The sequence below is a fragment of the Marmota flaviventris genome, chromosome 9 (assembly GCF_047511675.1).
Source record: "Marmota flaviventris isolate mMarFla1 chromosome 9, mMarFla1.hap1, whole genome shotgun sequence".
Lineage (NCBI taxonomy): Eukaryota > Metazoa > Chordata > Mammalia > Rodentia > Sciuridae > Marmota > Marmota flaviventris.
In genome coordinates, this window is record NC_092506.1 from 155,710 (window position 1) to 170,976 (window position 15,267).

At 47.4% G+C, this 15,267-nt stretch overlaps 1 protein-coding gene across 2 annotated transcripts; it reads right to left on the reverse strand.

The window, feature by feature from the left end:
• Window positions 1–215: 215 nt before the first annotated feature.
• On the reverse strand, window positions 216–15,249 carry Sirt3 (sirtuin 3). 2 transcript variants are annotated; one of them, XM_027953495.3, is made up of 7 exons: window positions 15,128–15,249; window positions 12,554–12,745; window positions 12,237–12,469; window positions 9,457–9,557; window positions 5,167–5,328; window positions 2,104–2,313; window positions 216–719 (listed from the first exon to the last, which is right to left on the reverse strand). In XM_027953495.3, exons 2-7 carry the CDS (start codon window positions 12,598–12,600, stop codon window positions 699–701), a joined length of 774 nt encoding a protein of 257 aa, XP_027809296.1. In that variant the 5' UTR covers window positions 12,601–12,745; window positions 15,128–15,249; the 3' UTR covers window positions 216–698. The 2 variants fall into 2 exon arrangements, with proteins under 2 accessions (XP_027809296.1, XP_027809297.2); XM_027953496.3 differs by lacking the exon at window positions 15,128–15,249 and adding an exon at window positions 14,466–14,649.
• Window positions 15,250–15,267: the final 18 nt, after the last annotated feature.

The window sequence follows — 15,267 nt, forward strand, 5'->3', positions numbered from 1 at the left end:
CAGGAAGTACTGCCCTGGAAACACAGAGCCTCCAGAAGGGAGACAGGTGCTGGGTGGGAGAGGGGGCTGAGGTCCCCTCAGGATGAATCCAGGAATAGGTGAGAACAGTGCTGTCCCCTGCCCAGAGAGGGAGACGCCCACACCCCAAGGTTTATTTTCCACGGTCATGTCAACACTTGCTGTTCCTTTGAGGGAAACAAAAAAGGAAGATGCCATTGTTTAAATACTAAAATTTATTTCATGCTCCAGACTTTCTCTAATTAAAAATAACCCTACTGCAAATACCAGCATGCTACAAGACCCGGTACACCACCAGGGCCCCGGGAGGGCTGCTAAGCTCTAGGCACTGTAAAAGCAAATCAGGTCTGAGATTCCAGTTGTCTGTCAGTTCAAGAAGGTCACCATCAGAAGAAAGCTTTCTGTATTAAGAGCTTCTACCGGTGAAGAACTGGACACAGCAAACAGGCCATGCAGTTCCTTTCCATCTGTGACTGGGTGTTCCTGAGTATAAACACCACCCTACCTGCAATACAGTCTGAGGGCAGCCTCAGATGTCCACTGTGTCTGCAGGTCACATGTCCTGGTTTGGCCAAATTTTGTGAACCTACCAAGGTGTCTGCAAGCATATGGTCTCACTAGAAATGAGGTGTGAGTCTCTCCTGTTGCCATTGCTCATGCATGCGGCAACCATCACCCTCCTATCTGTCCCGTCCATCCAGCTAGAAGAGAAGAGAGGAGATCAATTAAGTGTATATACCCAGGCAAGCCAGCACATCTCAAGCCTGGGTTGAACACCTTGCTGAAAGCAAGCAAAATATTTCATGAAATGCGCTTTTCTCTGCAAAAAAATTAGGTCCCAGCAGGCTTGGCAGAACAAGGCAGATAAAAGGAGACCCATTCTGAGGATTTTAAAGTTCCCAGTTGAGGTGTACTGATGCTTACATGCTCAAAAACATTACTATCTGACTCCTTGGGTAGCAATTAAAAAATAAATCCCTGAAATCATGACCTATTTTTCATAACTTTCCGTGAAACCAAGAAATCACACAGATTAAGTCTTGTAGGGCCATTTCCAAAAATCAGTAAGGGCTATTAGTCTCCTTTTATATGGGAACGGGACTCAAACCAGGAAGAGGCTTCAGGACAAGCCTGTCAGGCTGACATGACCAGCTCTCCACTGCCCTGCAAGATGGCCAGGGGAGCACCTGCCTCAATGACATTTTTTGCTGAGTTCTCTGCTTCTTGAATGGAGTGGCCAGTGTGATTATAACATTGGTGGTCTTTACTCCTATCTATAGTGAGATGAGAAATGGCACCAGCCTACATCAGCCCTCAGACCCAAACTGGAATGAATGGCCATAAATAACAGTGGTAATGATGTCTAATGTGTGTGGAAAGAGCAAGTGCTAAGTCTCATCCTTAACAAGTCTCAGACTGCAACCAGAGGCTGGGGCTTTTGCCAGTGGAGGCAAGAAGAAGGTGCTTGCCCTTGGGCAGTGTCAGACCTGTCTGTAACCTTAAACCTGGGCTTTAAATGCTATTGACTCCTCTAGAAGTTACATGGTTTTCCTAGGAACCATCTAGAAAGCATCAACACTCTGGCTGTCTACCCTTGGAAGGCTATACGGATAACAACTCACATGGACCACTTCTTAAAAGCATCCCAGGTGGGGCTGAGGTTGTAGCTCAGAGGTAGAGCACCTGCCTAGCATGTGTGAGGCACTGGGTTCAATTCTCATCACTGTATATAAAAAAATAAAAATAATAATAAAATAAAGGTTCATTGACAACTAAAAAAAAAAAAGTATTTTAAAAATCCCAGTTTGAGCACCATCCCACAGAAAGGGCAGAGAACTTCAGCTTCTCAAAGTCCTTATACATGGGTCATCTCAGTCATCCCAAGCCTCAGAGGGGAATATGGCTGCTTTGTTTTAGGAAGGAAAGGCAACAGACTAGAATGAGCAGAACTACCATCCCTCCTTAGCCACCATTAGCTCTGAGGCCTCAGGAGCATGTACTTGGCATCATTTGTTCCTCTCAGTGGAGGTGGTGGACCCAGGTTAGTGCCCAGTATAAGACCAACAGTAGCATTGTGGTCTGTACCTTCCCAGTCTCCCGCTGGACAAGGTCCTGCATTTCTTCTGTCCAGCCCAGAAGTTCCACCAGCCTTTCTACACTGTGAATCACATCCCCCAGCTGAGCCACATCCCTTCTGCGAGGTCGCCAAGTAAAGGGTCCCACCAAGTCCCGGTTGATGAGCAGCCGGGGCACTGAGCTCCCCACAGCCTCAGACAAGCTGGCAAAAGGCTCCACCTGAAAAATAACCCAAACATGAGGAGCACAGTATCCATCCCACAAGCCCATCAAGTCACCACACCATGGCCATGAGACCTAGAGGGACAGGAGAGATCACCATGCACCAAGCTCAAGCAGCCTCCCATGCTTGATCTGGATGATCCTGTCCTCCCAGGCCTCCCTCACCTCTTGCTATCCCCACCTTCCTCCTTCCTGCCAACTGTGTGGTGCGCATCTTCCTTCCACCTGTCCACCTCTCTACTCGCCCTGCTGCAACACTGTCCTGCAAATCTTCTCATCTGGCAGCAGAGGCCTGGAGCTGAGTTACGACCCCTCCTCAGCCTTCACCATCTGACTCTAGAGAGACGTAAACCATCCAGCTTCTGCATGTGGTTCTCAAACGGAATTCAATCTCAAGAGTAACAACATAAAAAACAGATACATACATAAATGGTAACAAGGGTGGTTTAGTATCTAGGAGGGAAATGCTCAATTCCTGCCTTTCATTGGGAAGGTTTCAAATGAATTAAAGATTTAAATGTAAACAAAAGCAGTTCATGAAGAAAATTGAGGATCTATAGGTAAGGATGGGAAAGGACTTTTTAGGAATGGTAACTGAAGTAAGATAAGACAAATGAAAATGACAGACTGTATAAATGCTATCACAGTGGTATCTCCATAAAGCCACTATGTAGAAAAATATTAAACTCATCATCGTAAACAAACTGCAATATATACAACATGACAATTTATACTTCTACTTGCTAATTTAAAAACATGTAATTTAGGAACTTATTTATTTTGCTAATTTATAACCCAGTGAAAGATGGGCAAGAGATAGAGGAACTGCACTATTACAGAAGTGCAAGACCTCTTTTAACTGATCAGACTGGCAAAAAATTAAAGATAGGAAATTTTAGTATTGGTGAGGATATGTGCATATGGCCCCTTGCACCCTGTTAAGGCACTGTATTGGTACTTCCTGGAAACTGAGTCTTGAATATGCATCAACATTTACCCTTTAGAAGTATTTCTGTGAGTGTAAAAATGTATACACTTGGATATTCACTATAGGCACTTTCACTATAAAATTATATATGGATATGTTTCAGAATTCAGAATATTTAAGATTCTGAAAAAAGATCTTATGGTTTATGTACCATATATTGTGTCATAGCTCAAGAAGATCCAAAGCAGTGCTCCATAAGCCAACACATCAATATTTCTTCACATAGCAGACAAGGAAAAGCCTGTGCCTTCCGCTGGAGGATCCAGCTCACACTGGCACGCACTGGCAGGCTAGCTTCAGCTGGAACCTTGCCCTTCCAGGGCAGCTGCAGCACCTACCACACAGCTCCACGTGCTCACACCAACATGGACAAGCCAGTCAAAGAGCGGGATGTACAGCACTGTACAGAACAGCAGCACACGAGGACAGACCAAAACACACACAGTTGGGATGGAAATACAGCTCAGTTGGTAGAGTGCTTGCCTTGCAAGCACAAGGCCCTGGGTTCAATCCCTGGCACCACAAAACAAACAAACAAAAAACACTAACAGTTGTTGATGGGATTAAAGATGACACTTGGCTTTTTATACCTTTATATAATGTATGGATAGTGCTTTTATAACCAGAAAAAAAAAAAAAAACACACAACTATTTTCATTTTGCTTCAAATAGAAAGATGGCTAGTGGCCCCAGTGTCCACACCTTACAGCTGGCTCAGCCCATATGCCAACTACCATGGCTCCCACAGCCCAGTCTTTGGCACCTCTGAGTGGCTTTCCTATGTCCATCCTCCATCCCAGCTCACATCTGTTTGCACCTCAGGCTTTCCTGTCCATTCACTCCAAACCCCAGCTCCTACCTCAGTCTCTGCTAGACTCCACCCCCATGCATACATCTCCTGAGGATCCTCAAACCTGCCTACCAAAAAATACAAGCCATAACCCTGAAGCCCTGTGGGAGTCCAGGCTCTCCCACAACTCCCATTCTGGCCTGCCTTCTGCCTTCACATCCAGACTCCAAGGGCTCCTGATGGCTTTACCTGTCTATCTGCCAGTGCCAGCCAATCACCACCTGCAAGAGCCTCTGCTGGGTCTGTCCCCTGTGCCAATTCACAGCAAAGCAGCCACAGGAATCATCCTGTGCAATAACCCTGCCAGATCCCTCAGCTGACACCTTCACAAGCAACCAGGCCACTCCTCCAACCTTCCTGCCTCACCTGGTATTTTTCCCATTGCACATAACAAGCTGCAGAATTTCCTCAATTTATGCTGTGACTGTCCACAGGGCTGGGACAGGGCCTGGTTCTGCAGGTAGCAACAGTGATGCCCACAGCATACACTGGGCCTCTGGCCACTGGGGAGCCCCTGGTGGTGTACCCAGTCAGGCACTAGCTTAGTTCATAGTCTCATTTCTTGCTCCACATCTTTTAGAAATTTCTTATCATTCAAACTGAGATGGAGGACAGTTTCTTGGATGTGTCTAGCAGGCATCTCCCAGGCACCTCACCACAGGTACACAGCACCCCATGCAGCATCCTCACTCCCAACTGCCCCAACCAACAAAACCCTGATGCAGGCTGAGCCAGGAGCCTCTCCACCTCAGGCCACAGTCCTCCCACCCCGCAGGTGCCCATCCCTCTGCCATCTTCAGGACTGGCATCATCCCTCACTGTACCCTGACCAGCCACATCCCTTGGAATCCCCACACCACATGCCCTCCCATTCTCCCCATCCTCTCACACAGCTACTCCCCAGGCCTACAACATTAGCTGGATCCCATCGCCTTTAGCACCCTGGGCTGACCCCTCTGCACCGACCTCCTCCCTATCCTCCAGCCCATGCCCCCAAAGCCCCTTCACAAACCTCCAGGGAGGTGCCTAGGATGAGCAGCAGATCTGCCATGGGGAAATCAACCACATGCAGCAAGAACCTCTGGGGTAGTGGCTCCCCAAAGAACACAATATCAGGCTTCACAATGCCAGTGCAGACTGGGCAGCAGGGCACCCTGTCGGCCATCACGTCGGCCTGGGGACACAGAAAGAAGGCAGGACCAAGGAAGATGCCTTTTAGGAGGGAATAAACTCAAGAAATTTCAAACAAGCACAGAAATTGAGAATAGTGCAACAGACCCCAAGTGACCAGTTTTAGCAATTACCAACAGTTTTTATGTAATCCTCCAAAATGTTGGAGTGGTCTGGCATATATACACAATGGAATATTACTCAGCGATAAAAGAGAATAAAATCATGGCATTTGCAGGTAAATGGATGGAGTTAGAAAAGATAATGCTAAGCGAAGTTAGCCAATCCCCCCCCCCAAAAAAACAAATGCCAAATGCTTTCTCTGATATAAGAAGGCTGATTCATAGTGGGGTAGGAAGAGGGAGCATGGGAGGAAGAGACGAACTCTAGATAGGGCAGAGGGGTGGGAGGGGAAGGCAGGAGGCATAAGGTTAAAAATGAGGGTGGAATGTTATGGACATTATTATCCAAAGTACATGTATGAAGACACAAATTAGTGTGAATATACTTTGTATACAAAAATTGTGAAAAATTGTGCTCTATATGTGTAATAAGAATTGTAATGCATTCCTCTGTCACATATAAATAATAAAGAAATAAGTACATAGATAAATAAATACATACAAATCCTGGACCTCACCTGGTTTCATCCACAAATCCCCTCACAGGCTGAATGTCTAATCCTGCTCTGCACCTGAGCTGGTGCCAAGAAAACACCTGGTGGACCCCAGGCCTTGGACAGTGCTCTGTGGGCATCTGCCCCACAATGGGAAGGCAGTAGGATGCTTAACCCTGGTCAGAGCTGAAGTGACCAAGGCAGACCTCAGCCCTGCAGGTGTCAGGCTTCCTGCACTGGCCCCCCAGGACACCTCCCAGAGGACCTGGGACCCCTTCCATGCCTTTCTACACACACATATATATTGGGGTTCCATAAAGAAACATGCGGGGGTTGGGGAGGTTGGGATGCTGACAGCACTATGGCTAGTCTGAAGTTTACAACACCTACCAGAGCTTCTCTCCCTCTTACAGAACGGCTTCATCTGGTCTCTGTTACCTGCAGTACTATGGTTCTCAAGTCTGTGGTTTCCACCCACACCTCCTTCCTGCGCCTCCTTGGACTCGGGCCCAGGACATCTTCCTAGACCCCTCCATCTCCACCTCCAAACAGCCCTGCCTCCTGTAGCTATCTCATTCTGTTCACTGTGTCTGCTCGACCCATGGCTTCCCTATCTCTTACCCACATTACCCACCTCCCCATAGTAGGCTCCTGACCCAAGAAATTCAACTTGCTGCCCACCTAATCTAAGATGCGAACCTTTCACATCCCTTTCCTGCTTTAAAATTCTTCAGTATCTATCCAGTGCTAATGTACATGCTTTAATCCCAGCGACTCAAGAGGCTGAGATAGGAGGATCGCCAGGTCAAGGCCATCCTCAGCAACTTAGCATGACCATCTTAAAATAAAAATATAAAAGGGCTGGTGGGTGTGGCTCATTGGTCAAGCACCTCTGGGTTTAATCCCTAGTAACCCCCCACACACAAAAAAAGAAAACACCCTGGCTTGCCACACTCCAGTTCTCCTCTGCCAGGAAGGGCCCCAGTCACTCTCTTCCCATAGCTGTGCAAGAGCTTCTTCCTGCACCTGGCACTCCGTTTGTTTTTGCATCCACAGCACCCCCCCCCCCAAATGCCTGGCACTTAGTAGACTAAACTGATGAAGAAACCAGTCATTCAATGGATGTGTTGATGAAAAGATTAAACATGCACCTACAGTTTCCACTATGTGCTAGACTCCCATTTCCTGATTTTAAAACTTACCACTGGGCTGGGGCTGTGGTTCAGTGGTAGAGCGCTTGTCTCATAAGCATGAGGCACTGGGTTCAATCCTCAGCACCACATAAAAATAAATAAAATTAAGATATTGTGTCCATCTACCACTAAAAAAAAATATTTAAAAAAAAAAAAAACTTACCACAAAGATACAGTAACCAATACAGTGTGGTACTGGCCTAAGGATGTACAAATATACCAATGGAATAGAACTGAGAATTCAAAAAAAATCCACACATTTATGGGCAACTAGTTTTCAACAAGAGTGAAAACCATTCAATGGGGAAAGACAGTCTCTTTAACAAATGGTGCTAAACAACCTCACACTATCTATAAAAATTAACTCAAAATGGATCAAAGGCCTAAATGTAAGAGCTAAAAACCAGAAAACAGGCAAAACTTCATGAACTTGGAACTAGCAATATTTGTTTTAGATACAACATCAAAAGCATGCACAAAAAAGAAAAATAGATAAACTAGAACCCACTGAAATTAAAAATATTTGAATAGCTGTGCATGGTGACACATGCCTGTAATCCCAGCAGCTTGGGAGGCTGAGGCAGGAGGACGGCAAGTTCAAAACTAGCCTCAGCAATTTAGTGAGACCCTAAGCAACTCAGTGAGACCTTGTCTCAAAATAAAAAATAAAAAAGGCTGAGGATGTGGCTCAGTGGTTAAGCACCCTTGGGTTCAATCCCTGGTGCCAAGAAAAAAAAAAAACAATCAAAACATCAGTATATTGTAAGATATTACCAAGAAAGGGAAAAAGACAACCAACCCATAGACTTGCAAATCATGTATCTGATAAGGATCCAGTTTCTAGAACATAAAAAGAACTCTTACAACCCAAAATAAAACAACAAATTCCACAAAAGCACAGGTGCTGTGGAGAAGAGTATGGCAGTTCCTCCAACAGTTACCCAGAGTTCACATGGCACTCAGCAGTTGCACTCCTGGGTGAAAACCAGGAACCTGAGCGAGACAGCACGTGAAAGTGTTCACACAGCATGGGATTTATCTTCTACTTATTTACTGTTGCCGAGGTGAGATCCAGTAACAGACAGCTGCCTCTTCAAGTGCATGGTTCACCTGCACTTCGTACTTTCGCTGAGCTGCTGTGCTCATATTCCCCACTCTACCCTATTCTCTAAGGAATCCTAAGAGGTCTAACACAGGTATCACTGTTGCTTCATGCTCAATAGTGAAAATTACGAACATCAAAAGATATCCTGTAATAGCTGAGTGGCTAAACCTAACACTCTACAGTTAATACGAAGACCAAAAAGAGCAGGCAGAACTGCAGACACTGACAAAAAACATGTGTGCTCATGTATGCACATCTCTCTAAAGCCCTAGAACAGTTAGGTACAGTGGTACACGCCTGTAATCCAGCAATTCAGGAGGCTGAGGCAGGAGGAAGGCAAGTTCAAAGCCAGCCCCAGCAATTTAGTGAGGTCCTAAGCAACTTAGTGAAACCGTATCTCAAAATTTAAAAATAAAATGAAGTCCTAGGACATTATATACTATTATGATTTTCCCCCAAAAGCTCATGTGTGAGACAATGCAAGAATGCTCAGGGGTAAAATGATTAGATTATTATAAGAGGTGTGAGCTAATCTGCAGATTAAATCATTAATATGGATTAACTGGGTGGTAAACTAGGCAGGTAGGGTGTGGCTGGAAGACGTAGATCACTTCAGTTATGCCTTAGGGGTTTATATATTGCCCTTTCTGCTTCCTGGTTGTCAAGTCCTGAGCTGTTTTCCTCCACCATGCTCTTCTACCATGATGATCTGCCTCACCTCGTCCCAGAGCTATGGAGTTAGCCAACCATGGACCCACTCTTTAAAATCATAAGCCAAAATAAACTTTTCCTTCTGTGTTGTTGCTGTCAAGTCCTTTGGTTACAATAACAAGACAGTTAACTAAAACATACACCAAATTGTTAAAGGTGGGCAGTAGGAACTAGTTGAAAGGAGATTCATTCTGTGCTGTCTTAGTTGTTTATAAGCATGTATTATTTTTCTAAATTAAAAGTAAAGAAAAGGGCAAGTGAAGTGGAGCACACCTGTAATCCCAATGACTTGGGAGGCTGAGGCAGAAAGATCACAAATTCAAAGCCAGCCTCAGCAAATGAGCGAGTCCCTAAGCATCTTAGTGAGACCTCTCACTAAGCACCCTTGGGCTAAATCCCTGGTACCAAAAGAAAGAAAAAATATTTTCATGCTATTATACCACTTTTCCAGATCACCTCCACTCCCATGAATTGCAGAAGAGAGAGACTATCAGTGGAACAACTCACCCAGAAGTCCTCCCCGGGGCAGGATCTTCCGCAGACTGTGCAGGTGGCTGAAGCAAAGGTCCCATGAGCTTCAACTAGCTTCGCGGTGGGGATGCCAGACACTGAAATCCAACCAAAGCAAGCATTGCAGCCTTGGGCTGGCATGAGCACCAAGTCACAAGCATGACTTTTGGATGTGGCAGCATCCTGGAAGGGATCTCAGCCCTCAGGAAAGCCTGGTGTCCCTGCCTATATTGCCAATAGTGATTCTCCACCAACAGAGTAAGGCACAGGGGCTCCCAGCTGGAGCCAAGCCACATTTAAACAAAGCCTTCACTGGGCACAGTGGCACACGCCTGCAATCCCAGCGGCTCGGGAGGCTGAGTCAGGAGGATTATGAGTTCAAAGCCAGCCTCAGCAATTTAGCAAGGCCCTAAGTACTCAGTGAGACCATGTCTCTAAATAAAATGCAATAAAAAGGGCTGGGGATGTGGTTCAGTGATTAAGTGACCCTGAGTTCAATCCCTGGTACCAAAAAAAAAAAAAAAAAAATTCAGTACAAAGGCCTGGGGTATTGCTCAGTGGTAAAACACTGGGCTAGCATGCATAAGGTCATGGGTTCCATCCCCAATACCAAAACGAAACAAACTCAGAACAAAATCCATCAGATATAAATTCAGATAAAATTATGTCTGATATTGCTGGGCACAGTGGTGCATTCCTATGATCCCAATGACTTAGGATGTTGAGGCGGGAGTTTCACAAGTTCAAAACCAGCCTCGGAACTTAGAAAGACCCTCAAAATTTAGCAGGACCTTATCCCAAAATAAAAAAGAAAAGGGACTGAGGATGTAGCTCAATGGTAGAGTACCCCTGATATTCTACAAAACAAACTAATATATATGTGTGTATGCGTGTGTGTTTCTAATATCTAGCAATACTCATCCTATTCTAGAGACATCAAGTAAAAATGAGGGTATAGATACATTTCCAGAAATTTGCTTGGTGAAAAAATAGACAAAAAGTAATGCCTTAGGAATTTCTCTGTTCCTGGTATCAAGGTCCAGGCAAAAGGCCAGTCAGTGTAGACAATGACAATGAATGATTTGGTGTGGCTGATTCAAAAGGAAATAAAATGCTAATACCTCCAGAGTACTTCCCCTCCTCCAACCTGTTGCCAAAGTTACCTGCCTCCAGGGAACTGTTCCTCCCAGCAAGGAGCTGTTAATTGCCGGAAAAGGCTCAGGGCAAGGAACAGGTGAGCGGGAGTGGAGCTTCACCCATGGGGCTGTGGCAAGACACACCCATGCAAGAGACACTGACCCTCGCACCCAGGAAGGGTGAGGAAAGCTCTGCCACATTTCTGCAACTAAGCGCCTCAGCACCCAGCCGACTGAGCGCCTCAGCACCCAACTGGGGAGTGTGACTCAGTCACGGGTAAGGTTGGTCTCCCACAGTTAATAAATACCCACTGGATATTGCCCTTCCTGCCTGTACCCCTGGGCAGCTTGATACCTGCTACTGGATCACTCCACCTTTTGATCAGGTAAGCAAGATGGGAGAAGGGGGCATGAAAACAAAGGAAATCTAAAATCTTTAGAAGAGGCAGGACACCCTCACTCCTTGGGTACCAGCTTTGGACACCCTCTCTACGGAGGAGCTCCCATCTCTCTCTTCTATCCTTTAAATAAAACTTTGTATTCTTGCCTCAGTGTTTCTCAGGTGTTCAATCTTCCACCTGCAGGTGGCTTCCTACATCCCCATCACTGTCCTAACTGCAGTGCTGAAACTCATGGCCAGGCGGCTCCCACCTTCCCACAAGGCCAGCTCTCCTGACCCTGGGTAGCAAAGCCTCCACAGTGTAGCCGCTGCTGCCTCTGTGAGTCCAAGCCAGAGATTTCATCTCACATGAAACAGCTCCTGAGCAAGGAGACACCTCTTGGGATCAGGCAGCTTGATGCTGGCTCACTGACTGCCCTGCAGCTGCCCCCACTACACCTAACCCAGGTCCCCCCAGATGCTTCCCTGAGATGCATGGCCTGACCTGTCCCCTCTTGTGAATCACTGCTGTCCTGACCCAGACAACACTGAGGGGCCATTAGTGGTTCGAGAGAGTACCAGTTATTTTTTACAGTCTGTATCTTCTAGAGATACTCATTGATTTGCTTCTAGATTGTTTCTAGATAAAATTTACAATGTGATGGACTTGCTTGAAAACATCCTGGAGGTGAGAAAGAAGGTGGGGAAACAGACAAACAAGGACTGGGCCATGTGTCAGATATGGAAACTGAGTGGGAGGACAGAGGATTTCTTATACTTTTTATTTCTGTATGTTCTACAGATTTCTTCTCCCCGCCCCCCCCCCACCCCACCCCCTATTGGGGATTGAACCCAGGGGCCCTGACCAATGAACCACACCCCAAGCCCCTTTTTTTTTTTTTTGAGACAGAGTTTCACTAAGTTGCTTAAGGCCTCACTAAGTTGCTGAAGCTGACTTTGAATTTGCAATACTGTCTCAAGTTTCCTGAACTGCTGGGATTACAGACCTAACCACCATGCCCAGCTCCGCGTATTTCTTAAAACAGAAAAAAATGAAAGAAATATTCATACCAGATTAGCAAAACAATGTCAACTTAAGTTCTGTCCAAAACTCACAACTCTGCAGGAAGACAGGCCCACAGGGAGGTCCCAACAGAGGTCTAGTTGGCTCAAAACAGCACCAAAAATGAGGTATTGGCAATGGCCGGAGCCCCACCTGGAAACAGGCACAGATGTGACGTGGAGAGGAAACAGAGGCTCACCTCTCTCAAGTCCATCGATGTTCTGTGTGTAGAGACGCAGAAGCAGTCCCTTGTCATGAAGCAATCGGAGAAAGTAGTGAGTGGCATTGGGCCTATAGTTTCCAGGGTACAGCTCCTTGGCTAAAGTGAAAAAGGGCTTGGGGTTGTGGAAAAAAAATTCCAGTTCAAAAATGGCTTCGGGGTATGGGATGTTGTACTGCTGGAGGTTGCTATAGAGGCCGCTCCCTGGAGATCTGCAGAGTGAGAAGGAAGAGGTTCTGAGCCCACCAGGAGAGGGTGGGGAAGCCTCGGCAAGGGTTACCGGGTTACCGTGGTACCTGAAATCTGGAATGCCGCTGGGTGTGCTGATGCCAGCCCCCACCATGACCACCACCTTCTGACACGCTCGCACCCGGATCAGCTCAGCGATGTCCTGCAGGGACAGTTTCTCTTTCTCACTGTTGCCTCCACTTCCAAAGATGCCTGAAGCACCCACAGACAGTGAGATGGCCCTTCGTCCACTTGTAATACTGAGAGCAAATGCAGAATAGAAAGACAACCAGCTTCACGCTAGCAAGAACGAGCACACTCTACCCTTCCCACCGTCAAAAAGGTCATGCACATCACTTCAGTCTCCCCAAAACAACCAACTTTCTCACCATGGATGACCACTGGCTAAAACAGAAAGCAGTCACAAATCAGAAATCAAGACTATTTGGCAGCAAAAACTTTCAGTTAATAGGCACTGTGTAATCAGGAAAGCATCATTTGTGAGTGCGGCTATCAAAGCAGTGCTAAGAACAGAAGTCCTCATAGAAACTCAAGCCAGGGCCAAAAGTATTCTTTGTGAAGGCTCTGGGGCACATGTTCCACAGAGCTACACACCTTAAGGTACATGGAAAGTGATGAAAATACAGTGAGTTTAAAGTAATTCTCAGGTTTTGCATCAAAATATTATTGGGATAAAAGCTGGTCTCTCTAAAGACTATTCCAGAAACATCCATGCCCTGACAGGGGTTCAGAGTGCTGCACAGAGTTCATCTTTAATGTCTGCAGATGGGGGCAGCTCAGATTAGCAGCTAAAATTACACAATCAGGCAAGGCAGAAGGTATACTGCAGCTCAGGGTTCTCATTGCAAAGCTCTAGAAAGTTCTTAAGTCACCTCCAGAAGCCAAGAGCCAAGATTGGGAGTATGGAATGGTCTTTCATAGTAAAGGGCACAAAACACACAGAAAAACAAGTCACAGGCTTCAATGAGGCCACAGGACTTTGTAAATGACTCTACATCTGAGCAGACAAGAAAACAAAGCAATACAAATGACACAGAGCCTGTAGCAGCACCTGAAGGTCAGGGCAAGAGGCACTGCAGCTGCAGAAACCCTGGAGGCCTCCTGAGACAACAGTCTTGGCTTCTAGAGCCTTCTGGACAACTCACCAAGAATCTAAAATCTAGTGGCAAAAGAAATTCCCAACTGCAAGTCTGGGCAAATAGTCTGCTTCTCATAGGAAGCCCTACAGCTTCTGTGTTAAAACCCATGGTGGCAAAGGTTGGTTTAATGGCAGCCAGTCTTGCAGATAATCTCTGTAATAAGAACTGGCTCTACAGAAGCAAGTGTCTGTCCTGGTACCTGCTCTATCCCCAGCACCAGAATAGGGCCTGTACAGAACAAGAGCTCAGTAACGTTATCCTTGATGAAAATCTCTTTATTAACCTTTCAATATGTATCACATGAATTTACCATTATTTACTTGAATATCCCCCCATTACAAAGCACCTAAGTTTATATCCTAACAACTACGGACCTAAAGATTTTTCCATATGTAAGCTCAATTCCCCATGTAAGGATCAGAGTGCCTGCCTAGCATGTGCAGGGCCCTGGGATGGATTGAGTGGCATTCCAAAAAGGGCAGTTACTGGGTGTAGTCACCTACACGGCAGTTCTAACTGCACGACCTTACGCAAAGAAGGCCATTAAAACGTTACATGCACATACTTTTAGACCTAAAGTCCCAATACTAGGAATTTATCCAAAAAACAAGGTACCAGCCAAGTAATTCGGCACAGCGTCATTCGTAAAAGCTACAGATGAGACACTGTTTCAACACGTGAATGATCAAAGCAGTTATGAAATATCCACGTGAAGGACTTCCACAGACCAGTATAAGGGCCGAACTGCCGCGGACGGAACCACTAGACGCGGTCAAGAACGGAAGAGGCCCTGCGCGCGACCCGGGCCCCGGAGGCGCACCTGCCTGGCTCCCGCAGGCCACGAGCACAGACGCTATCCGCCCCGGCACACACCGGCCGCCAGGCGCGGGACTGTGGGGCCCGCGCGGGGCCAGGCCGCCCACCTCCCGGGCCCCACAGTCTGAGAGAGGCCAGCCACGGTCGGCCCCACAGCGCCATGATGTTCCTTCCGCAGGCGTCCGCAGGTCACGTGCCCGCGCCCCGCCCCGAGCGCCATCCCGGTGAGCTCCGGCCCCGCGAGCTCGAGTCCCGCCCCGTGCCGAGCGCCTAGCTGTGCGCCGGAGCCCCACCGCGCACACGACCCCTGCGAGTTCTTGTCATGGCCCAAGTCCCATCCCCGTGACGCGCTTCCCTGTCCCTGCGAGCTCCTGCCCCACCCAAAGAGACAACCCCGTGTGAGCTCATCCCCCGCCCCAGCCCCATCCCCGTGAGCTCGTTCCCCGCCTAGAGCACCCTCCTCCTGAGCTCCCGCTCCTCCTCCACTCCAAGATTCATGCCCGCCCTGCCCCTGCGCGCTAGGGTGGAGGTGGACGGAGGGTGCGGTTGTTTCCCGGGTCTGCTGGGCTCTGGCCTCTGGCCCGAGCCGCGACAAGACATTCAGCCGCCACGGAGATGATAACTCATCCTTGTCCCCGCCAGACACTCCCAGGAAGGTGCCAGTACCATCCGCACGGCCAGTCGGGGCCGGTTGGCCGCTGGCACCCGTTCTCTTTAATGTCTCAAGAGCAAGGCCTGGTGCCGGAAGCCGGGACAGACCCCGGAGAGAATTTTGCCCCAAACGCGTCAGAGCGTGGTTACCCTGG